The sequence below is a fragment of the Corythoichthys intestinalis genome, chromosome 22, assembly GCF_030265065.1.
Source record: "Corythoichthys intestinalis isolate RoL2023-P3 chromosome 22, ASM3026506v1, whole genome shotgun sequence".
Lineage (NCBI taxonomy): Eukaryota > Metazoa > Chordata > Actinopteri > Syngnathiformes > Syngnathidae > Corythoichthys > Corythoichthys intestinalis.
Window position 1 is genome coordinate 22,341,551 of NC_080416.1, and position 25,578 is coordinate 22,367,128.

Consider the following 25,578-nt stretch of genomic DNA (forward strand, 5'->3'; position numbering starts at 1 on the left):
GTTATATGCTGTTATATCGTCCCTATCAATGTTGAGACCAAACCTACGCTCCTGGTTGTACTGTATGTATGTATTTCTATGTATGTATAATGTTTGGATTTATGTTTGTGTGCGCATGTAAGGCAAATTAGCCTGACTCAGATATTACTTAAATTCAAGTGATAAGTAGTATTTTTCAGGGTTTGAAATTACAGCCATTTTTGTCACATATGTGCCCAAAATGTAATCCGTGCAATTTACAAATGTATGGGCACAATTACTGTAATGTGAGCGAAAGTCATGGCATCAGCCTCTATGGTCAAATATATGTGTGTGTGTGTAGGTGGGTGGGTGTGTGTGGTGGAAAGCACAGACAAGACTGAAAAAGCAGTTTCTGCTCTTGCTTTTTAACAGAGACTGCTGTATTTTAAGCCAAAACAGCTGTTGTGTTTGATAGAACAATATGTCTATATGCTACCATAGCAGATACATGGCGCATTAAGCTCCCAAACTATTTATAATTTGTCCGTTTTACCCTGAAAACCCGTTTACAGACGTTGCACAACCGCTTTTGTTTCAACCCAGCCATAAAACGAAGGTAATCAATTATATTTATAATTTAAAAAATCTGTCATTTTTAGTTTAGAATCATTAATTGGTCTCATATTTCGTTTTAAAAAAAAATAAAACGACTTAAAAATGATTCACTCACATATTTTAAACAAATTACGTCACAATGAAAAAAATGGCGTCTGTAAAAAAGTCACGGATATCTATAGCTTAATTGTATTTTTTTGTTACTGTCGCATTTTCTTCGATATGTTAGATGATAAATAATCAATCCAAACAAAAAATTGGGGGGGAAAAAAACGTTTAAAATGGTAAATATATGAAAATCTCGACCGCTCCTTGATGTCTGAGACTCCTGGATTGCGACCCTTGTTATATTACCATGTTTCACCCATAAAATCTAAAAAAAATCCAGCTGTGGCCATTCACAGCTGTGTCTTGACACTCAGTGATACATGCTACATGGAGTTTTTGGATCGAAACAAGGTAAGTACACGATAATATCTTGTTAAAGTCATGGCGTCTAATTCTGCTCTCGTGGGCTGTCACCTCCAGATTGGGTTTTGCTGTTTAATTTTTTTTTTTTAAGAAATGACCCCGTTTTTAGATTTTATATTAGATTTTAAGTCTTCCAATGATGTATCACATGTGCATATCAGACCATTTTGAAAGTTGGCGAAATTGGGGGTTTTAGAGCGGAACTTCAAGTCAAATGAGTGTTTTCCTCCATGTATAAACACACATTATCGGTCTTTTTTTTAGCTGTTTGTTAAGTTTTAGTGCTTGTATGCTATACGTTTACTTGCATGCTATGTAACTCCTGGGGGCAAAGCCCCCCCTCCCCCCGTTCTTAAAACCTATTGACGCCCCTGAATAGGACAGACTAATACTGTACTATTGTCCAAAAGACTAAGACGAAAATTAAAAGGGCTGCCAAAAACATTGGTAAAAAACAAAACAAAAAACCCTCACACACATTAACTCATTACATACACCCAACAAAATTCAAACCTGTCAGTCAAGAGCTTTTAATCACTTTTTTTTTTTAATTAAATGGCCACGTTTAGATTTCCTGTAGGATTTTTGGTCGTCATGACCGGATTCAGGCAGCAGAGGGAGCCGTTCGAATATGTGCTGGCCTTAACCCAGATAATCAGATGTAGGCCTACTATGGTGAGTCACTTCTCAGTACCACATAGTCCTGTGCTTTCCACGTGGTGCTGACTCATTCAACCTCAACCGAGAAAAGGGCACACAACAGGACGAGTGCAATTGACACACACAATCACAAAGCTTCCGGCTTTACAGACAGCCAAGTGTCCTAGACTGGTTTGAAATTATTTTGCTCTGTGTGCCCTATGTAATTGCACACTTTGTTTTGGCCTTGGCCAGTGGAAGAATAAACAGAGCACCTGCAGTTTCCACACCCCAACTTGAACAACAGTTTACCGGTACGGATGACTCACCATTGCTGTAAGTGATCAATCACTGTCTACCTACTAAACCACCCCTTTAACAAACACAACTTTCTAAGAATTGACACTAAATGAAGAGACATGTTTTTTGTTTATTTTTTTATTCAATTTATTGATCTTTAAAGAACCAATACGAATTGGGGATGTTTTCAAAATGGGAACAAGATTTAAAAAAAAATAAAATAAAAATAAAAAAAGACCATTTTCATTCTTTTCCGCTTTGCTTTCAGATGGGGGCAATCTCAGGCTGTGTGCACGCCTATTATGGGGAATCCTATTGTTGCACTGTGAAAAACAAGATGTACCTTATTCCAGAGGTTGCTGGGTTTTTTCCTGTACACATCTCTGATGTAAATGTGCATGTGTGCAGGCTGTCACGGCAGTTTGGTGGGCTTTAATGAGGTGGACAGATTATTGCACTCCAAGAAAAAATAGTTTAAAATAAAGACATGGCTCTCAAAAGAAAATAAAAAGATTGGAAATCAGTGTCCTTGCCCCCTGCCAAACTTGTAACTCCCACACATATCACCTTGTGAATAAATATTGCAGACACATTCAAACTGTGATCCTTTAAAATGAAAGTGACTTAACACATGTGAAAGAAATGGGGACTCATTACTGCATTTTCAGTGAGGGAGAAAAAAAAAAAAAAACACCCCAAATACCAAAATGGACAGTCACGATAAGTTTACAAATGTTTTATAACATACATTAATTGGTTCCAATCATAAAATTCATTACTTTCTGGAATAAAAATCAGACCATTTCATATTGCATCCATTCATTACCACTGTATGTCTAAATTAGAAAAGAATTCACAAAATGGAAGTATAATAGATCCCACGGTTATAGATGAATGAGGTGGGAGGAAAGGGGCAAAAATAAAAAAATACAAAACTGAACAACAGGATGGACTGTAGTTGAAAACGATAATGGGCCGAGGTGATTGACAGTAGAACTGGGGAGGTGGGCCCGTCTGTGTGCTTTGACCTTCCATTCATTGGTTCAGCTGGTGTACCCCCACGATCGGAATCCATTTCATTCGATTACTCGCTTGTTCTCTGTTCAACTAACCATGACTCAGTGTTTACAAATCATCACAACAATTACTGATAGCACTCTTCTCACATATTTTTACCCTCCCCCCTCCCGCTCGAGGTGCATAGGCAGGTGGTGGCGGGCTGGCTTTACTGCACGCAGCAGCTGTGGCCGTTGGGATCCTTGAAGCGCAGACGCATTTTCGGTCGATATTTTTCGAGGTAAAGAAGCTGTTTGGAGTTGAAGGCCCCGCGTCTCTTCCTACAGAAGAACAGGTTAGAACAAGCTGACGTCACATAGGGAGTTGTATGTGAAATTCTTATCATGCTTACTTGGAAAAGTTCACAATTTTTCAGTAATCTTTACCTAATTGATCGCAATACAGCAATCCCTCGTTTTTCGCGGTTAATGGGAACAAGAACCCGCTACGATAAGTGAAAATCCGAAAAATAGCGCCCCCCCAATTTTTTTGTGTGTATTCAATGTATTTATTAAGATTTAGCATAGAAAAGAGATATAGAAAACATGTTTTTCACTTTTTATCCCCAAAAGTTAAAAAAAAAAAAAAAAAAAAAAAAAAAAGGTGTATATATGGGAAAAACAGACAAGGCTCAAAAAGCAGTTTCTGCTCTTGCACCAATCTTTAAAATAAACTGCTGTATTTTAATCCAAAAGAACTGTTGTGTTTGATAGAACAATATGTCTATATGCTGCCATAACAGTTTCATGTCACATTAAGCCCCCAAACTATTTTTAATTTGTTTGTTTTACCCTGGAAACCCGTTTACAGACACGCACAACTGCTTTTGCTTCAACCCAGCCATTAAAAGATTATATTATTCGAAATGTCTATCCTTTTTACCTTAGAATCATTAATTGATGTCTAATATTATTAATTAATTAATTAATTCATTCATTAATTAATTTAAAAAAAAAAAAAAAAAAAAAAAAAAAACCTTTATAAAATTATTCACTCGCATATTTTAAACTTTTAAAACAAATTGCATCACAATGAAAAAAATAGTGTCTGTAAATAGGTCACAGATATATACCTCATAACTATCGTTTAATTGTTTTTCTTTTTGTCACAGTCGCATTTTCCCCGATATTTTAGATGATAATCGATCCAGAAAAATTGAAGGAAAAAAAAATTGTTTAAAACAGTAAATATTTGAAAAAGAAAATCTCGACCACTCCTTGATATCTGTGATTTCTGCATTGCGACCCTTGTTGTATTACCCATTACCCATCAATACCCTTGTTGTAATCCCCAACAAGTCCTGCTGTGGCCATTCACAGATGTGTCTTGACACTCGGTGAGACACGCTACACTGAGTTTTAGGATCGAAACAAGGCAAGTATGCAATAATATCTTGTTAAAATCATGGTGTCTTTAATCATGCTCTCTCATGCCCTCACCTTGTTTAGGGTTTATGAGTTTAAAAAAAAAAAAAAAAAGTTTAAAAATGACCTCCTGTTCAAAATTTTTCTTCCCCAAGAAAATTGAGATTTTAAGCTTTCCAATGATATATCACACATGCATATAGGACAGTTCTGAAATCTGTCCCTTTTAAGTCACCTGAGTGTTTTCCGCCAAATATCTATTTTAATGAATGGTTTTTAAGCACTTCAAATGTAATAAATGACATGTTTTCAACATGTTACTGTCCCACCGAAATATTTTCACGCAAGAACAAAGCAGAAAAATTATTGGCTTTATTAAATGCTTCCTTCAGTGAGTCCACTCGGCTCAAGCTGCTCACTTACACACAATGAGTTGCCACAGCAACTTTTGAACAAGTTAAACGATGATTGACGCATGCAGCGCTTTGAAGTTCACTTCTCGGGAAAAATCAGACATTAAACGTCTGTCAATCATCTTTAACTTTAATAAACAACTCCAGCACTGCCTGATCAACAAAAGCTACATTCGTACTGCAGGTCTTAATGCACGAATCCGATTTTTTTGGTGTTTTTCCGACTCCAGTGAGGCATTAACTTGACGGTCTGAACGGGACAAGTCGCATGGAAATGGACCATTTTAAATCCAATCTGGGTCATTTTCGTAAGTGGTTTAAATCCGATCTCGGCCACATTTTTCCAGAACGTCGTGGCGGTCTGAACTGGCAAGTCTCCCAAATCGGAATTCATGCAGCAATTACGTCATCAAAGAGCGAGAGGGACGGCGTACTACATTAGCGGTGCAGCTGTCCGTTAGCGCCTAGCTTGCCTTGAACACGGCTTTTGGGGAAGGGTCCAGCTTGGCAACAGTAATAAAAAAATAAAAATGGGTTGAGGATAAGCCTGAGAATGATCGGTTTTCTCTATGCTCTATATGAGCAATATATCAAGATTGCTTATATAAGTCTAAACGGGGATTATTTATGTCTTATTTGTGTCCTCTTTTGGGAAATCAAAATATGATAGCCCTGGAATGATGGATGACAGCCAGCATGTGTAGTCATTTGTTTTGATGCTTCTGCGCATGCGGGTCTTCTTGCTCAGCGCATGTCGGACTGCGAAAGAGTGCGCATGCTTAATACTCTAACGGTCTCAATGGACAAAGGCAGTCTGAATGGGCACGCCAAAAAAAAAACAGATATGACAAAAAATCGGATTTGTGCATTTAGACCTGCAGTATGAACGTAGCCAAAGAGCAGGGAGTGGAAGGTAGAGGGAGACTACGCAATCGGCTCAGGTCAGCTCATCAGTAATTTTTTTCCCCCCCTTAATTGGAAAAAAAAAATCTGCGATAGACTGAGGGCGCGAAGTAGCGAGGGATCACTGTATAAAAGATAAATATTCCAAATACTAATCTGTTGCATTGGTCAATCTTTTTCGTTCCATCCCTCTTTTTTTATTAGTACCTTAGGACATTTTTATTCAAAAAGTAAACAGATTTGACTTACTGCCTTATGAACTGAACAGCATCCTCATACTTCATCCCACTCTCAATGAGAGCCAAGGCCACCAAGACCGGAGCACTATGAGGCGGAGGAATCCAGTGCACAAGGTGAGGGGAGAGGAGAATAGAAGATTAAATTAAATGCCACAGTTCACATGGTTCATTAGTACGACAGCGGTGCAGAGGAGGAGTTTTTGAACCTGGGAAACAGGCCTGGGAAATCAACAGGGGTGCACAGGTTCGTGTTACCCTGCTAGGGCACTGGGTTCATACTACACGCGTTACAATAAGACAGTGTGCTTCTTTCTCACCAGAAAGAGAACAGGAAAGAAAAATAAATATTAAAAAAATGCCTCACAGCCCATCGACAGGTCAAATCTACACTGGCAGGGCATTTCCTTGGGTTTCCCGCAAGTTTCATGCAGGATACAATATGAGGCGGAATGTGAGAAAGAAGTTGATGAACGAAAAGAGAAAGAAGTGATGGTGTGAAGAAAGGGGAAGAGTACTATAAAAGGGAGGGCAGCTGGTGTGAACTCGACCTGAGGAACCCAAAATGAAAAAAAATAAACACGTGTCGAGGATGAGAAAGCTCAAGCTAGTAACCCAGTTATACAACATCCAGAATGCAAAATGCTAGAGGCCAAACAGATCTGATTGGCTAAGTGTGTTACTGTGGTCAGGAGACTTTTTGTTGCCAAGAGGGGGGACGAGCTTGCCCGCATCATGTGCTTTTTTTTCTACTTTGTTTTAGGGCTTTTTTTTAATTGAGTACAGCTTGTGTCAAACTGCCACGCTGCTAGTGGATTGAGAAAGTGCATGCCTGCAATTTGCTTGTACAACCTCATGACCGACAGACACATCGCATGCAAACGAGTTGCCTTTCAGCCCTGACAAGAGACGCAACAGCTCTCATGATTTGATAAACTGAGCTTTACCGATCAGCTGATAGCCTATTTAAAGAGCAGAAGAAGAAACACACCGACATGTTGAATGAACACAACACGGGACCATGGGAGTGTCCTAATTTTATGCATTAATTTACATCTATTTAAGCTGCAAGTACATAAACAATAGCTAGCGTAATATTAAACTCGTTCTGCCTGCAGAGTCCACTGTCACGCAGCTAGTCTTGCTAATATGGAGGCCAAAACAAATACGCTAAAAATAACCACTATGTTCAACGTTGTTGTAGCAACTGCCGAGTTTGAAAGCGATGACGCCAATAGCAGTTGGCAAATTAAAAGACACCGCTGCCAGGAGTAAATGCCCTTTTAGCTGTTATCAAGAAGAAATGCAACATGAACACGAGCAAGGAAACCAGGTGATTCACTTCCTAAGCCACACCTCCTAAAAGCGAACCACTGTACTGCAGTACATAAATACGGAATCAAAAAAAAAAACTCATTTCGCATAGAACAATCCTGATTCGGCGAAGAGCAATTCTCGATTCCGGAGATGGTAAAGTTATCATGCAAATGTATCCAATTACAACTAAGTGCAATTTATCCACTCAAATACCTTACTTCTGACAAAATGTAAGCATTCAGTCAGGCAACAAAATGGAGTTTCTGTTGTGTGTAGCGGGTGCTATTCAACCATGACATCTAGCAGCAGTGACGAAATACTAAGAAACGCGTTACTGTAATCTGATTACTTTCTTCAGTAACGAGAAATCTAACGCACAAATGTTTCAAAACCTTAGTGTCTGTGCATTACTATTTTATTATTGCCTCAATGTATGGAGAATGAAGAATATTGTCATGCACCAAGAGCATTTTGAATAGAAAATGCTAGAAAGGTGTCCGCTACGTGTTTGTTTCCTTGGTAACCGCTCACAGTTACTTCCTGTTTTGGTCTTGAGCAAGTGTTATGGGACTGAAAAAGGCGTGTGCCAACGCAGGTGCATTCGAGCCGAATGCAGCCACCTATTGAGATGTGCGAGGGAATGTTGATCTGTGTACATCCTTGAATGAACATGAGTATTTTTACTTCATTCTGGAGGGTTCCAGCGATAGGTTGGACCCTCTACATGCACGGCCGTTTTGTAGCTTTGCCGTCATCGCTCCAAGTTGGCAAGCATTGTTTACATCATATACGTGTTGCATATTCATGTCGTGAGTTCACGTGTTCGTTTAGCATCTTTGGGATGTGTTGTAAGTCCGATTGAGTGTAAAGTGCTTAGTTGCCACCACATTTTGTAGCCAAATTGACCGTGTCTATGTTCGGTGTACTTCTGGGTTGTACGCGCGCATTCGCGCTTGCCCCCGCCTTTGTGTTCATTGTACTGTTTATTGCACAATTCATTTGTGTGTTGTTGATAATTGTGCAGTCAATTTGCATTGTTCACATTGGCACTGATGTGCTATTAACCCCTAATCCATAACCCAAAGTTAAGAATTTTTTACATTTGGCTTAATCTTTGAGTTAGCGGGCGTTTAATTAGACGGTGGAGTGGATTTCAACCAATTCCATGCAGTTTGTCAGTTATTTGTTTCATGGCTCCGGAGTGGCTAAGCTAGCACGAGTCAATGGTGGTTGAAATCAACTCCATCGACTTAACTTCTGCTAACTTGAAGATTAAGCCTTATGTGAGAAATTCTGATCTTACCCTTTAAATTGAATAATCGGAAAATCAATTACATGCATTTTTCTGTTGTCATTCTTGTCTGGTGGCAAAGGGAGATTTTTTTTTTTTTTTTAAAGTAACTGATAATTTACTTTTGGACACTCAGTTACTTTAATAATAATTTAATCAGTAAAGTCAGTAGATTATTTTTTTGAGGCGTAATCAGTAATTAAAATGACTTTTTTAAGTAATCTGTGACAACACTGCTCCCTCTTAACAAAATGACCTCCAACAGGCCACTGATATGAATGTATCTGACTACACAATCAGAAATGGGGGGGCACAAAAAAAAAAAAGAGACTTTTTTGATATTGGATCGAGACTCTGAATGGGCAGATTCTCAAAATCAGGTGACTTGGACTCGGGTGTAAAAATGCGAACAGGACTTCACTGCTACAGACAAAATGTAATATTCTGCAACCTGCTCCGTATTCTGTGGAAGAAATCCGCAATAAATTCCAGAATTGTGGATTCCTGGGACTACCGTATTTTCCGCACGATATGGCACACCTATAAGCCTTCTATTTTCTCAAAAGCCAACAGTGCGCCTTATAATCCGATGCGCGTTATATATGGATTAGTACTGTCAATCATGGCATGACATTCCCTTTAGCGCAACTTCTTCTAGTGGATGCATAATGCAACCCCAACAACTACTACTACTACTACTACTACTGCTCCTTATAATGCGGTACGCACTATATATGAAAACGGCTTTAAAATGGGCCATTCCCTGAAAGTGCGCTTTATACTCCAATGAGCCTTATAGAGCAGAAAAGACCGTACATACTGTAATTACACTTAATAAAAGTTAAATCTTTACACTCGGTTTTGTTTATCACATTTTAACCAATACAAATCAGGGCTGATTTAATAATGGATGAATGTTTTTTTGACCAATTAATTGGATTAAATAATAATTCTCTACTCCTTTGTTTAAACAAAAGTCCCATTTCTTGTTATAGTCCTTAATTACAGCAAGGTCTCAAAAGTATTTACTGAACCAGTTGCCAAATAAAGTATTGATGATTACTTTAAAAATAGTTAATGATTAAACTATTGATGACAAATGTTGGGTGGGCCATACTTTGCTCACCCTTGCTTCAGACCTACATCTCTGTATTGCATAATTGACTAGATTAACAGTCATTGCCGTTTAACTGTTGGCAATACACAAGTCTAATGCAAATACAAAAATGTATGGACTCACCGGCCAAGCCCTGCAACACAATGCACAGCGATACAGCAACCAGGTTCCTCTCGAAACTTAGTATTGAGGAGCTTGAGCCAGTCGTCCACAATGTGGGTAGGGGGAGGGGCACCATCATCAAAGGGCCAATCCTTTAGAGATGAAAAATAAAATTGTTGCATTCTATCAAACAAGATAAAAGAACAAATATTGACTTATAAAGGTCACTGTGTTCCCTCACCAAAACCTGGATCCCTTCCTTTTCCACAGGGGCCTTGTCATAGGTGGCTTCGCACACTCTCACCAGTGTGTGCACTGAAAACTTTTTTAGCTCCTAGCAAGCAGGCAGGCAAAAAAAGACAACATCTATATATGCACTAGGCCACTCATCAACAGACGCCTTTAGTTAAACAAAACAGATGCAGACATACCTCGGTGAACTTGTTAAGGGTGGCATTGGTAGGATTGTGGGTGATGAGGAACCTCATGCACTCGTAGGTAATCTCGACTGCAGCGGGGCGGTTCATGTTGGCGAGACGGCTTTAAAAAACAATTACAATACAAAAAAATCTTACAAAACAAAAAGTAGCTTTAAGGCTCAGAAGTCAGTTATGAGAGATCTGTCGTATAAATAAAAGGACAACAAAGGAGATGGGTAAACAAATGAGAATGATGCACACAGATGACAGGTAACATAACTACATAGTCCACAACACCACAGGATGTAAAGAATAAAAATACAAAACCAAACTTAAAAAATGAAATTGGGGAGAGAAAAAAAAAAAAGGAAAGAAAACTTCGAAAGACTATCCGAGAGTCAGTTTACCCCATTCAGGAGAGCTGTTTGTGATTGGCTGTCAAAGAGAAAGCGGAAAGCAAAGAGTTGTATTGGCGGGGCAGTCTGGCCAAGGACTTCGCGATATCCAGGAGGGCTTTTTTTGTATTCCAAAGTGGGCGCTTCCAAGGACAATGGCCAATCAAGGGGGTTTTTGGGTAGCGTAGTCTTTCAGGGGGCAGCCGATTCACTTCTCCACAGTCGTGAGGTGCTGTGCCTGGCAAAATTCCCAGCTCACACACGCCATATAGGTCCGGCCCAAGTTAACACAGAAAACCTGTCAAGAGAGGAGGAAGATAAAAATTAGACATTAGGCTGACCAAGACATGACTTAATGTCTAAATTTAGAGCAATTTTTAATACAGCAAGATGTTACTGTACGAATTGACACATGACTGCAGGAAAGAAAAAAGAAAAAAAACAGCTGTTGCTTTGGAAACACAAATGTGTTATGCTCAGAGATCAATGAAGGCCTCAAACCTCTTAAGTGTTTATTTTGCTTTCCTGTAAGAGTAACAAAAAAAAAAAAAAGCAGTCGTAGTGGTGCTTTTAACTCATGAGGCAGTTATGACCTGATGACACCTTATAGTTACATCACTGTCTCATTTGAGAGGAAATGCAAAGGCACCCACGTCTCTGAAAAGCAGAACGGTGCCAAGTCCTTGGCAGTCTAACTTCTGCCGCCACAAACTGGTTGAAGCCGACTGAGAGCAACATGTGAAGGGGCCAGGGAAGAGGGGAGTGAAAGGACAGTGCATGACGGTGGTAAAGAGGCTCTTACCACGCCATCTACGTACAGAAAGCGGCGAGCAGAAAAGGCAAGGAGAGGGCTTGGACTTCAGCACTATGTCACAGGCTGTACTGTAGTCACAAGGTGAGGATTACAGGGTGGGCAAAGCTTCAAACGGGTGCTCAAGTCCCACGCTTCGAGTCTTGACTCTCCCTACAGTTAAAATGCACTCAGAATATTGAACTCAACAGGCTCTTGTCATTGATTTAACCTATAGGCGTTATTCCAAAGATGTACGAGTCAAGTTTATTATTAACAGCAGCTCTGAGGATGACAAGATTGCACTTTTTGTGCTGTAAAATGTACATATAAGATGCACTGTGCTGTGACCAAGAAATGCAATGCAGGCCACTGAGCCCTACTGAGCTTCTCAACAGGGGAAGCAGGTCAACTGTACGCATCATCAAGCCTGCTGTCACCGTCTGTCAGTAATGCATGCAAATAACTTGGAGGGCTAAAAAAAATAAAAATCTTCACATCACACGACAGTCAAGCCGAGAAGCCAAGCTTATTCAACACAAAGCAAAGGAGGTGCAGATATGAAAAGTTGATCATGGTGGTTCTGCATTTAATTGCATTGAATACGCATTATGCATTATCAGCTGCCATTAAATAATTGTGTTTCGTATTTAATATGAAAATCTACTGAAAGTGTCCAATAACATAATTATAATATTTATACCGTTTGGTCCATTTACAAGTGAATGTATCATACTTATTCAAGCTTTAATTGTACTAGGATAGCTATCAAACATTTTTTTGGAATCAGGTTTTCTAGTAGGTATCACAATAGTTACTTAAAAATTATTTCTTTACATTGCTGAGAAATATACACATGCAAGGAAGATGGAAGGAAGGGATGGACATGGTCAGCAACAATACTCAGGTTGGCTGTGGCGTTCCAACGATGCTCAATTGGTACCAAGGGGCCCAAAGAGTGCCAAGAAAATATTCCCCACACCATTACACCACCACCACCAGCCTGAACCGTTGATACAAGGCAGGATGGATCCATGCTTTCATGTTGTTGACGCCAAATTCTGACCCTACCATCCGAATGTCGCAGCAGAAATCGAGACTCATCAGACCAGGCAACGTTTTTCCAATCTTCTATTGTCCAATTTCGATGACCTTTTGCAAATTGTAGCCTCAGTTTCCTGTTCTTAGCTGAAAGGAGTAGCACCCGGCGTGGTCTTCTGCTGCTGTAGCCCATCTGCCTCAAAGTTCGACGTACTGTGCGTTCAGAGATGCTCTTCTGCCTACCTTGATTGTAACGGGTGGTTATTTGAGTCACTGTTGCCTTTCTATCAGCTCGAACCAGTCTGGCGATTCTCCCCTGACCTCTGGCATCAACAAGGCATTTCCGCCTACAGAACTGCCGCTAACTGGATATTTTTTCTTTTTTGGACCATTCTCTGTAAACCCTAGAGATGGTTGTGCGTGAAAATCCCAGTAGATCAGCAGTTTCTGAAATACTCAGACCAGCCCTTCTGGCACCAACAACCATGACACGTTCAAACTAAGTCACTCAAATCACCTTTCTTCCCCATACTGATGCTTGGTTTGAACTGCAGGAGATTGTCTTAAACCATGTCTACATGCCTAAATGCACTGAGTTGCCGCCATGTGATTGGCTGATTATAAATTAAGTGTTAACGAGCAGTTGGACGGGTGTACCTAATAAAGTGGCCGGTGAGTGTATATCGCAATGTTAATTTTTTTCCCCCCAATATCATTCAGGCCTAATTCATATAGAGTATATTATTTTTAAGGGCTAAAAAGTAACAAAATAATCCAGAAATACAATGGCATTGCCATAAGATATAAAAATACATACGTTTTATACTCCGCAACACTCCTGTAAAAAGCGGAAGAGGAAGTACTGTAAAAAGTACAGTACTATAACATGTTTGGAACTTTTGTTCAGATAAAAACAAAAACTTGTTTTCAGTATCACATCAGGACTATCGGCAGATTCTTAAAATCAGGTGTATCGTAAGCAAAAATATGCCATCGGAACATCCCTAATGTGCTTATTAGTGCACCGGTGGTTTTGTCTATCTTTGACCAATTATAGGGTCATTACAATATATTGTTACCTGCTGATGGATCATACATGTGATATTGTAGTGCACTTCATCTTCCTTGTCCAGTAGGATATTACCTTGAACTTTGGACTGTCTTTTTTGCACTGTTGCCAACTTGTTTTTAAGACTTTGCTTAAACTTTGGTCATTCAGATTTCCAATTTCATTGAGTAAAAAAAATAATGCAAAACATTTTTCATAAATTATATTGAATAAGAACCACTGATGAATGAAATTCAGAGTTTGAGAGTTCTTTTTTTCAGCATAGTTGAAGTTGCTTGAGGGATCAAAAGAACTGTACTGACGAATGGCACTGTACTGATAATTGAATTTCCTTGAAACACTAAGACTTGATGTACGGTACATGTATACAGTAAAAACAAAACTGGGAGAAAGGTCATCTGAGAAAGACTGCAGCTGAGTAAAAGGTCCCTTGGGGGTAAAGTTCCCTTGGCGCTCACCACTGCTTTACTGTTAGGGGAAGGGCCTACAAATTCTGTATGTATGTATGTATGTGCGTGTGATGAGGGGCGAGTGCAATAAGATTTGGGAAGAATTTCTCAAATCAGCTGTCCAACAAAAATCAACAGTGACTGAAGAGAAAGAAGAAAACAATTCAGAGTGAATAGGGCAATGGTGAGAGAGCTCAAAGTGGCTGTGCTTGTGGATAAGGGGCCATGATATCTTGGAGCAGAAAGTGCCACGAAAACCTAAACAGGTGATAGTGTCACGACAGAATGAGAACCAGGGCAGAAGCAATTGCAAAGTCATCATTTTGGGTCAAGTCACTATTGAGTCTTGTGAGAATAAGTATATCTTAAATATATATTATTGAGTCAAGTTTCATTGTGATCTGGCTAAATTTGTGACCAAGGCTGAATACAGTTGCTGTTCTACTACTGGCTACAATGTGTCCTATATTTAACTAGCCCAACTTCAACGGCTATTTAAAAAATATAGTCCTAATTGGATGGGGGCCGTAAAATGGGGGAATGCAAAAATGTCTCAAATTTAACAAATGTTTATTTGGTAGAGTGTATGTGTAAATGTTATGTCTCAGTCCATTTCAACTGTTCCAATACAGCTCGCCCTGGCTGTCTAGTGGTCCGAATGTTGTGCAAGGGTCTGGCTCCTGCTTTGTCTGGATCCAGACTAGGCATGACCAGACTGTACAACCTTCAAGCGGCTAGAGGTCTAATTTGCTGTGTGGGAGCTGAGTCAACAGGAGCAATGGGGGTGTCACCCATCGTAGCTCGGTCAAGCCGGATAAGAAAAAGGAGGGGATGAGTGAAGAAGCTGTGTTCTCCTTGGAGTCGGGATCAGTATGGACGGCACTACAAAGATAAAGGCTTTGTTACCTATGCCCTAGATACTGTAGGCACCTGCTTGATACTGAGCGCAGCACGTGCGGAGAGTTTTATCACTTTGTATTACATCCAAGAATGACTAAAATCATTCCCAAATGTCTCAGCATTCAATTTTCTTTGGTAGTGTACATCTTGAGGAAACGGGCAAACCGTAATAACACTGTAGAAAATTGGTGCAATTGGTAAAAGCTATTTCACATTTTAAAAGATGTAACGGTTTAACTTTGTCCCAACTAGAATGAAGCCATCCTAAAATTGTTAGGCTGTCAGGGTCACAAAGATACCTTTGCATGACAATGGATATGAGTACCAAACTAAAGATGCACTTAGAAGCTCAAACCGCCAAATTACAGCCAGAAGACAATGTAGGAAATTACATCACATATATATGTGAAATGATATGAACAATAGATGAGCAATACGCATTACAAAATGACACACAAGTAAAGCCACTAATCACACCTGCTCAGGGGTCCAGCTGGCCATGTACGATGACGTTCGTGTTGCTGATCGTCAGGGTGGGCAGATCTCACCTCTAAATAAAGCTCCATCTAACCATGTGCTCACTCACGCCTACTAAAGCAATTAATGTGGGCTACAAACCACTAAATATCACTGGCTCAATACCAAAATACAAAACAGTTTATTTGGAGTTTTTATACCCCCAAACTATTGACCTATTGTTAGATTATAGAATTAAGATAATATTTTTTTAAAAAGGCTACCATGTTAAAACAATCAAATATATCCATTTTCTGTAAATCGATCACACTATACCAGGAGTCGGCAACCCAAAATGTTGAAAGAGCCATGTTGGACCAAAAACAAAACAAAAAACAAATACTAGTACGTCTGGAGGCGCAAAAAATTAAATGCCTAATAATGAAGGCAACATATGCTGTATGTATCTTTATTAGCTATAATAGCCTACTATCCAAATGACTATGTTGGCTAAATACATGATGAGCAATTATGATTTGATGTTTATTTTCCCTGCAGTGCATCCAACGCACCACGTCACAACTCTGTTGTATGATGCCACCTCAAGTTAAACTTCATTAATTTACAACATTAATGAATTGTTTCTGCTTTTATGAAAGTATAGAAATACACTAAAGAAAACTGATTTTTAATGTCATATTTTGAGGTTTTGAAAAATAACCAAAATGGAACATGCATAACATGCCCCTTATCTGGGCATGTCTTTGATTTTCATTATTATCTCTGGTTTGTTTTTGAAGTCTGCAAATAGGTGTTCTGATATGTTGATGAATGTCTCCTTCATGTACTCACCATCTGTAAACGCTTTATTATCACCCAGGTTGCAAAAAACGTGCAGCAGTAATGGAGTTTGGCGATGCAATCCACTTCTTAAATGTATTTTTGCGCTAAGTTTTTCAGAAGTAATGGAATCACACTTTTCCTCTCACTCCCAACTGGGTACTTGGCTGCTGGTTTGGGTGCAATAGCCACCTGGCTGGCATCCCGCCCTGCTGATAGAAACGTGTGTCGCAGGCTATGATGCAAATCTTCGTTGACAGAAATGTTGAAATTTAATATTTATTCTACACATTTTTACAGCATCGGAAAACGTTAAGAATTTGTCATTTTTGTCCTCCTACAGAAACCATATAAAAAAAAATTTAAATTCCCTCAACCATCTTTTTCTATTTTTAAAAATTTTCGAAACTGCTCTAGGGAGCCACTAGGGCAGCGCTAAAGACCCGCATGTGGATCTCAAAACATGGGTTGCCGACCCCCGTACTGTACAATATACTATGTCCTTGGATTCAAAAAGATTACTGCGGACATACAGACCCATTTCTGTTTCTAGGTGACGGGCAAATAATTCCGCCTTCATCAATGATGCTCCAACTACTGGAGAGCTGGTGTAAAAACTACCTAAAGACTGACAGAACACTTCTCAGTGACAGGTAACGTTGAAAAGCCAAGCCAAAAGAAACCCTTCTATAAAGTGTGTGCGTGCAATGTTAACCAAATTTCTTTAACACAGAAACATGACTAATATGACTGAAACAAGAGCAACGTATCCTGACTGGCAGATGATAAAACCACGACATTCACCAGATGATTCTACAAGACGTTTGAGAAATCAGACATTAAAGTCCATTTCAAATAAAAAAATAAAATGGGGGGAGAGAAAATCGCTTAGGTGGTGATGTTGCTTGAATCAGGCCAACAGCACATTGGGAGACTGAAAAAACTGCCATTTGAGATTGAATATTGTAGGGTCTGAGCAGAGGTTGCGCTAGACTTTTTCGTTGTCTGTCATTTTGACTGACAGTGTCATAAAAATCCGGTCATAATCTATTTTTACCCGTCACTTACATTTTTAAAATGATTATAATGACATATTCAATAGTATTTAGTTTTCATTCATTTTTAATTAATATTCTGTCCGAACAAGCTTAACAAGAGGCAGACAGACAGCGGAGTGCACCAATCAGCGACGGGCAGACGTGCCGTTAGCAAAGCGACGAGGGCAGGACGAGGGACTTGCGCGCGGAAGTAAACATACGAGGAGAACGGAGTTTATTCAACATGGCTAGTGCGAGACAGAGTGTTGTCAATGTCTCGTGTCGATGTGTTTTAGCTCATTTAAAACTGAATTTACCGCGGATTGGAACATATTCTCGGCTCTCCCGCCATCCGTGTTGTTGTAGAGACGACTTTCGGCGCGTAAGAGTGACGTTGCTCGTGAAGAACACGTCCCGCAAATAAACAAATCTGATTTGTCGATTGATTTTGTACCTACTCGAGAGGCTGTGTCCCAGACTTTTCTCTCAGTGTTTGAAAAATACAGGGAGAACAGTCTGGCCATGCCAGGCAAACACTCAGTTGCCTTGACATTTTTCCGAGTAAGGCTAACGACGTCATGCATCAAGAGAGACAATAGCTAATTAATATGCTCACTCGCCACCCTGTGGTCTGGGGTGTGAATTGCAACCTGTCAAAATGACGGATGGACTTTCAGTTTTTTCCGTCACCGTTTTAAAAAACCGTTCAACGACGGAAAATATTTGGATAACGCGACCCCTGGGTCTGAGGAAAGAAGGAAAACTTTTAAAAACTGCCAGAGCTTTTTAACCAAGGTCTGCAATATGCCTTTGTTTCTTTTTTGTTTTTTTAAAAACATTTTTCTTCTTCCAAAGCTGAATTTCACGAGTTATCAATGTTTCAACAAACTTATACATAAACTGTCTAATGGCTTTGCTATTGACTTATTCGGAAAACTGCCTAGGCTGTAAACTGACAGTCAAAAAATGTAGCCTGTTGTTGGCGGGGCGTGAGTCTGTTCAAAGTGTATGTAAAGAGGGAGGCGAGTTAAAACACAACCATCCCTAGTTCTGTGAAAAGGCAAACATTCCCCGTACACGTGCACCAATGTGAAACCACTTATCAAATTCAACAGCAGTCTTTTGAGGTTGCCCAGAAAAGAGAAAAGATGTTCAAAGCCTGCTCCAGTTTGCTTAAAGAATATATGCGGGCGGGATACCTTTGGAGTTAAATAATGGCATAATTAGTGCCACTATACATTGAGACCGATAACTAAAGCAATGTCATTACTTCAAATAAAAATAAAAATTAATCTTAGGAGAAATTAAACAGCTATAATAAATACTGTTTTTAGTTTGTGGTTTTGAACACCTTCCAAAAAAGTTCAATGGATTACAGAGCAACTGTTGAAACTCAGCCATTCAGAACAACCAGAGATGATGTTGCAACTTTGTCATTTTAATCATAGGCTTCTGGGGGATTCTTGGGAAATGTCTTTTTTTACCTGGTAAATAGTCACATGCCAAAGAATGGACCAGATTTATTGGGATGTCGGGTTCCAAAAATGAAGTCTAACAGGCTATTCGAAGGCACAAGGGGCATATAAAGCACTTCTGAAACGAGATTTCAATAATGATTACTGACAGTCCAGTGAAAGGGCAAAGACTGACGATAGAGCACAAAAGTTGCTGTGGAGCAGGAATTATTACAGTGTACAAATTTTACTTACTTCAGTTCAACCAAAAAAAATGTCTCGAAACAAAGTTGTGCTGGTTCAGAAGACTCTTAGCAACAAAAAACCCAGACCAGAATGTTCTTAGCTCACATTGTTGCTGAATGGTTGCTTAGCCCCACTACGACATCTATTATTTTTCTGACATTTAGAGCCCAACTTGGCCTTCTGACAGCCACATGGGGGAAGCCTGCTGCTCTACCAACAATAATCTCAGTGGTGGTAACAAATGCTTCTGTAGGGAATTTAGGTATCCACTGTGAAGGGATAAGAGAAGCACACGGCGCTTTCTAAACATTCACACAGCCAAACTTAGCAGCTGACTGCAGAACTTTTGTATGGTTCTGGTTCACAGCAACGAGTCACTCTAAAGCAATTCTGAACTTTTCATTTTAAAATCTCTTGTTTAACAACATCATAAAGAAGAACTGTGTGTGTTGGTATCAAAGTCATCATTTTACAATTATGGCCAGTCTTCACAGCTTGGGGTTGTGTTGAGAGTGAGTAGTCACACATTTAATAAGCTCCTTAAGGATATGAAGAAAATAGCGTGAAGTCAAACATTGCCTTGGCAACGAGAAAATACTGCTTTTTCTTGTACAATAACCCAAAAGTTTCTCAGCTGCAATTTCTCCAAATCTACCACAGTGCAGCGCAGCAAAAGTCAACACCGACATACATTTCTGCATTATAGTTTTAACTGCACCTAAAATGTTTTGGCATTGAACATTTGGCAGCTCTACTTGTACATACTTTCAAAGTGAGTGCACCAGCATTTGCGAGATCAAACCGTTTTCCTACCTGTTGCTTTAGTGTCAGCAGGTAGCTGTGTGGCAGCATCGAGAAGAGTCGTCAGTATGTCAGACACTGCTTGTGCCACTGAGCCTGTCCCATGCTCTATTCCAGCGCTGTGGCAACAACCGTAAACGAACATTGTGCTAACAAGGGCATGACTCATTAACCAGTACAGGGTAAATGAAACACAAAAGGTGGCCATGGCTACACATAATTCTCCTATGGCCATCCACTAATTGGCTTGAATTGAGAACAAAACGAAAACTTGAAATCTTAGCATTCCATGACAAGCCGATACCAAATCCTATCTGAAGGCATAAATATTTTGTCACCCAGCAACAAAAAGATATTGGACTTTAAAATGGTAATATATGTGCGCCTCTATATTTTGACCGGCACACCTTACAGCAACCACATTAAGTGCTCTTCTTGTCCTGTTATCATATTACAGTAGCTGTTTTGACCTTTCAACATTACAGTAACCAACAAGAACTTTCCCCCACGTGACCTCTCTCCATTATTCCATTGCCAACACCACTTTGGTTTCAATTAGTGCTGGGCGATATAGGAAAAAAAAATCTTCCATGATAAGGGCCATTTTATTATTATTTGATAAGGAAAATGGTATTAAAAAAGACGAACGTTTGTTAGTTTCAGATGCTATCCCGACTTAGTAGTGGCTTTGTGTGCTCACTACTCAAAATTATGGCTGCAGTTATTGATTATTTAAGGAGAGTAATCGATGAACTAGTTAGTTCAAATAATCGAGTAATCGGATAAGGAACATAAAAAATGTATAAACTGAGCTGAGCCTCAAATGGTATAAAAAAATAAATGAGGATATAAGTACAACAAAAGAACAATTGGCTAACTCACACAGCAAAAGTCCGCTATCTTAAATGCTATAAAATGCAAACTTTTTTTTTTTTTTTTTTACAATGCTCTTAACAAATGGCTCAAATAAATATTCCCACAAAAAATGGCAAAAATATACCAATAAATTATGAATGCATTAAAAAAAAAAAAAACATTAGCTCAAATAGAAACTGAGCTTATGTCAGTCTTAACAGGGAGCATCTGGTTTCAGGCATGTGAAATGAGTCATATCGTATTCACTTTTGCCACGAGAGGGCAGTGTACCCACTACAGAGCCACTTTAATTAAATGAATACACAAAGCAGCAAAATTTCATTCGAATATTTTTCTCATCAATTACTCGAGTTAATCGAGTAATCGTTGCAGCACTACTCAAAATTCATTTTCAGTGGCTTATTCCATTTAATTTTTTATTTTTGAAAATCCCTTAATTCATTCAAAAATAGTATATTAAATAACAATAAAAAGGAACAAATAACAGTAAAAACTCACTTGTATAGATTTTAGTAATTCTATTTTTTCTTCCCAAGTATGTGTACAGTATTAACAGAGTGTGTGGTGTGGTAGTTCATAATAGAAGGAAATTTATGGTGAAAAACACCCATTGACGACAATAGACTTCCAATCCCTTTTGACTGGGAGAGCCCCTTCCCAGTTCAAATGGATTGGGCATCTTTTGCAGTCAATGACACCAAAAATGATCATTCAATGCCAGCTGTCCTAGTTCAAATGGACTCGTTGTCTATCATCATCAACAGCAGCCAATGAATTAACCCTTTTTTTTTTTTTTTTTATATCTGCACTACATGTTTATGGGCTGCCACTTGAGTATCAATTTTTGGAGGATTAAGAATTATTTTGACTATGCCATCTTCAAAACTAAATCAACACATATCTATTATTTAAAAGTTTTTGATACGTCAAAATTAGCAATAGTGGGAATTTCTAGATTATAAATTAGATTGCGGTCTTTTCTAGAAATTGAACTACACAGTGTCCATATTTCTCTGCTGACTGTACCTTTGTGTGAGTCACACACATCCATCTGTTACGCTGATATCCGCAGGTGGTTACAGTGCAACGAACCATTCTGTGAAGATAATTTAGTTACGGATGTGATGAATGATAGGTCTGTACCTCTTGGACGGCTGAGCTGTTTTGGCCTAAGGTGATCACATTGGTCTAAAGGTTTCATTGAGCAAGTAGAACAGTAACAGTGGTTTGGATACATATAGACGTAAATCCCCGACCTTTAATGTGCCAAGGCACGTTTCACATTGGGAAAAAATATCACTGCACACCATTTACCAAAAATATCAGGAGTCTGCTTCGACTGTACTTTCCTAATCCAGTGCTTCAGCTCCAATCCCCAAATTAGGGCTGCAGCTATCGAATGTTTTAATAATTGAGTATTCTACTGAAAGTTCAATCGATAAATCGGATAAGACTTTTTTAGGTAGAGAGCAATTATAAATATACATGAGAAAACAAGACATTTCAGTTAATACTGAACGATTTTTAGACAATCAATGTCTTTATTTTAGATGTACATTGTTGAAAACAGCCAACAATTGCATCACAGATGTGGCTAGAAAAAAAAACTGACTGTTTTCACTCAAAAAAAATCTTATAAGGTCTGATTATATATATATATATATTTTTTTCTTTTTAACCTTATATTGTCATTGTGCTTAATAACACACATAACTTCAAAGTTAGGCGTTTTTCCCACGTGTTTCAATTGAATTTCTATTTGTGTCAAGCTATTATTAAGTTGTAGCTAAGTTTCAAGTTAGTCTAAATTGTAAGTCCTGATAGCATTTTAAGTTTTTGCAGTGTTCAAAATAAATGTAGGATACCTGCTGCATTGGAGCACATTAGGCACCAGTGATACTTGGTGTTTTATCCATCAATGACTACTGAGCTAAAATTGACAGTTAGCTTTATTATGTTTATATTTTACACCCTCATCACTCGAGAAGCGCTTTGTTTTTACAGATTAAATAAAGTCTGTGAAAGACATGTTAGCCACGCATCGACAATAGTCATAATTCATAGAAACCTAGCCCTCCACAGGGCTAACGTTACGTTAGCAAGGTACAGTAACGTTAATCTTGTTTAATTGTGCTACGTTAACTTAATTTTATTTAGTCCCGAGTATCGCTCCTCCGTTCTCGGAGTAAACAGGTGCCTTTGGTGGAGCAGAAGACGTGCTGTACTGTTATGCAAGCGCTGTCTTACAGTGAATACATGAAGCAGTGTTTGCCTTGGTGTCCAGCTTGAAATGCTCCCACACTTTTGACATTATCTGCTTTTCTTGGTGTACATGACTTCAGCACCTCCTGCCTCATTAAAAACAGTCCGGGCAAAACGTCATGCCTAAGCATAGCCGGCAAAATAAAACAATTCTTTGAGGCGGAGAAAATTTCTCAATCAATTTGTAAAATCGAGTAACTCAAATTATTCAAGTCATTGTTTCAGCTCTACCCCAAATGAACTCTCGCGTGGGATCAACCTGTGATAAATTTCATTACTTGATCTAAATTTAAGTTTAAATGCGGTGACAGACAACCAGCTGATTCCGAATATGTGACAAGCAAGCAACAACCCATAAATACATACCTAGATTACCCAACGGTCCAAACCATTTATTAAGGCCAAATAATTGCACCCACATGAGCTTGCATGTTAGGATAAACTATTCCTCTTTGCTGCTCATATCCAATATCATAAGACACAGCAGACATTATTACTGTAACAGGGAGACTCCATTGGAAGGTCATACATTGAAAACTAAGAGGCATGGGAATGTGCTGGGCCTTTAGTGTCACAGCTGCTAGAGTCAACTTCCTCTCCAAGTACATTTCCTCCTTTCACCTCGGCCCACATGGCTAAATGCCTAGTTTTTTATACGTACCATTTTACAGTAAAGACACACCTAATGCACAGCACATTTCGACACGCGAGGCCGAGAAGCTCTTTGGTTCCTTTTTAAACACGATATCCACTGCTGACATAGCCAACAAAGACGATACACGTATACGAGGTTGGTAGGCTCGTATTCCCCAAAAAGTTAGTATCATAATATTACAATACAACATTATAGATCACATAAAATAGGTCAACCGTGCCCTGGGTCACGATATGCCACAAAGGGCGGAAGGCGGTTAGCTCGTTTGCCAGCTATGCCTGATAGCTGATAGCTGAACTCTTAATCACAGGAAAGAGTAGAAACATTCACGTAAAGGCACAAAATCTATGAACGGCAATATTGAGCAATGATGTACTCAAACCACGAACGTTACACGAGATATTCAAGGGGAGAATAGGTTCTCCCCCCAACCCTAAGCTAACGGCTAACGTTATCTTTTCATCGATGGTTGGCTGTATTAAATGAAACACACAGACTTGATTTTGTTTAGACAATCACAGCCCAACTCTGTGAAATTTTCTTCAAAAACACAGCCCTCCGGATAATTTCAATTACTGTTAGTCGTGACCGGAAAAGTACCATAATTGCGCCGGTCCTGATAGCAAGCAATGTAGCATCTTTAGCTCTAAGGCTAGCACTACTCTCGACACTTTTACACACTACACAGTAACTACCACAGCGATTGTGCATTTCACATTATTTTCTAATCACCGTTTTCACCAATAAAACTGGTCGGAACACAAAGAAGATCACGATAGAATCACAATAATGTCGCTAACAGCTAAAAGCTAACATTAACGTGGCTGCACACTCTTTGAACTTACTTGCGCTAACTAGAGCTAATGCTAATCTCCGTTTATGTCAGTGGATGGTGCGGCTTCAAACTACTACGCCTCTAACAAATGTAAAAATGACACTTTTCGTATGTGTTGGTTTACTTACAAAGCGCAGGCAGAACATTGAAATCCAGTGACTAGCCCGGAGAAAGAGGAGCGAGTGCAGAAAGCGCTGTCAAGTTGGCTTTTTGTTCCTCTTCAATGTGGCAGCTTCTACTGTTGTTTAGGGAGGAACCTGGCTTGGTGGTTACTTTCATGGCTATCGGAAGTGTAGGCGTGTAAGTAGCCGGCGAGAGAAATCCAAAGTGGTCTCCAGTTATTTTCCTTTGTCAAATGCCTCTTTGTATCTTAAAATTGAATACTAATTTTATACTTTCATATTTTGATCGATAGAGATAGCATAGCGATGTATTTCTAAACAATACTATGATATTAATTGTGAAACGGCAAAACGGCCAGAACGATGCTAAACAACACATAAAACTATGATAACACGTACGCTGCTATATAATGATGTTTATGAAAGTAAAGAAGTGCTTGTGTAAAGCTAAAACAAGCCGTCTTTGCATCTCTTCTATGCTGGTGTTCCACGTTTACGGAGACCGCAAACGTCGCACTAGATGTCTGGCGTCATTGCGACGTAAAAAGAACCGGCTCCATGATGACAGTTCCAGAAAGCTCACATTATCTTGGAGCTTATGGGTTGTTTTGCGTCATCGAACGGCAGTGTGAGAACAACGTGTTTTTCCCCAAAAATATTGTTTATGAAAGCATACACTAGTGAGATTATTTATTTTACAGCATGTGAATATAATATTTTTCACATTTACACCCTGATAAAGCACACGCTGACTCATGACAACAAAGAAAATAATATAATAAAAACAAAGAATAACTATAACACTATATATCAATGACAGATATCCCACGGATTTATCTTTAGATATGAGGATTTAATGTCACTTTAGATAATACATTTACATTGTCCCACTATTTCCCACTGTAAACTATACATGTGACGTCACCCTTGATAAAAAAAAGCATTAAAAAACTGACTCACTTTAATTGGTGAGCTCATCTGGCAACCGTTGAAGCAACATAACAAACTTGTTGAAAGCTGAAGAACTCAGGATAAAGTACGGAACGGATTGTAATGCTATGCTTCTCTCTAGTGGGCATATTTGGAACTGCAACTTCTGCTAAACGGATAATGTAAAGTACAGAAAAATTAACCTTTTGTTCACGT

The 25,578-nt window shown here is 39.1% G+C and overlaps 1 protein-coding gene across 5 annotated transcripts; it reads right to left on the minus strand.

Annotated features, from left to right (window-relative positions):
- Positions 1 to 2,108: 2,108 nt before the first annotated feature.
- On the minus strand, positions 2,109 to 25,411 carry ptp4a2b (protein tyrosine phosphatase 4A2b). 5 transcript variants are annotated; one of them, XM_057827453.1, is made up of 7 exons: positions 25,393 to 25,411; positions 10,612 to 10,897; positions 10,217 to 10,325; positions 10,027 to 10,119; positions 9,807 to 9,937; positions 5,972 to 6,046; positions 2,109 to 3,323 (listed from the first exon to the last, which is right to left on the minus strand). In XM_057827453.1, the coding sequence occupies exons 2-7, from the start codon at positions 10,614 to 10,616 to the stop codon at positions 3,212 to 3,214; spliced, it is 525 nt and encodes a 174-aa protein (XP_057683436.1). In that variant the 5' UTR covers positions 10,617 to 10,897; positions 25,393 to 25,411; the 3' UTR covers positions 2,109 to 3,211. The 5 variants fall into 5 exon arrangements, with proteins under 5 accessions (XP_057683436.1, XP_057683433.1, XP_057683434.1 ...); XM_057827450.1 differs by lacking the exon at positions 25,393 to 25,411 and adding an exon at positions 24,439 to 24,893; XM_057827451.1 differs by lacking the exon at positions 25,393 to 25,411 and adding an exon at positions 19,695 to 19,810.
- Positions 25,412 to 25,578: the final 167 nt, after the last annotated feature.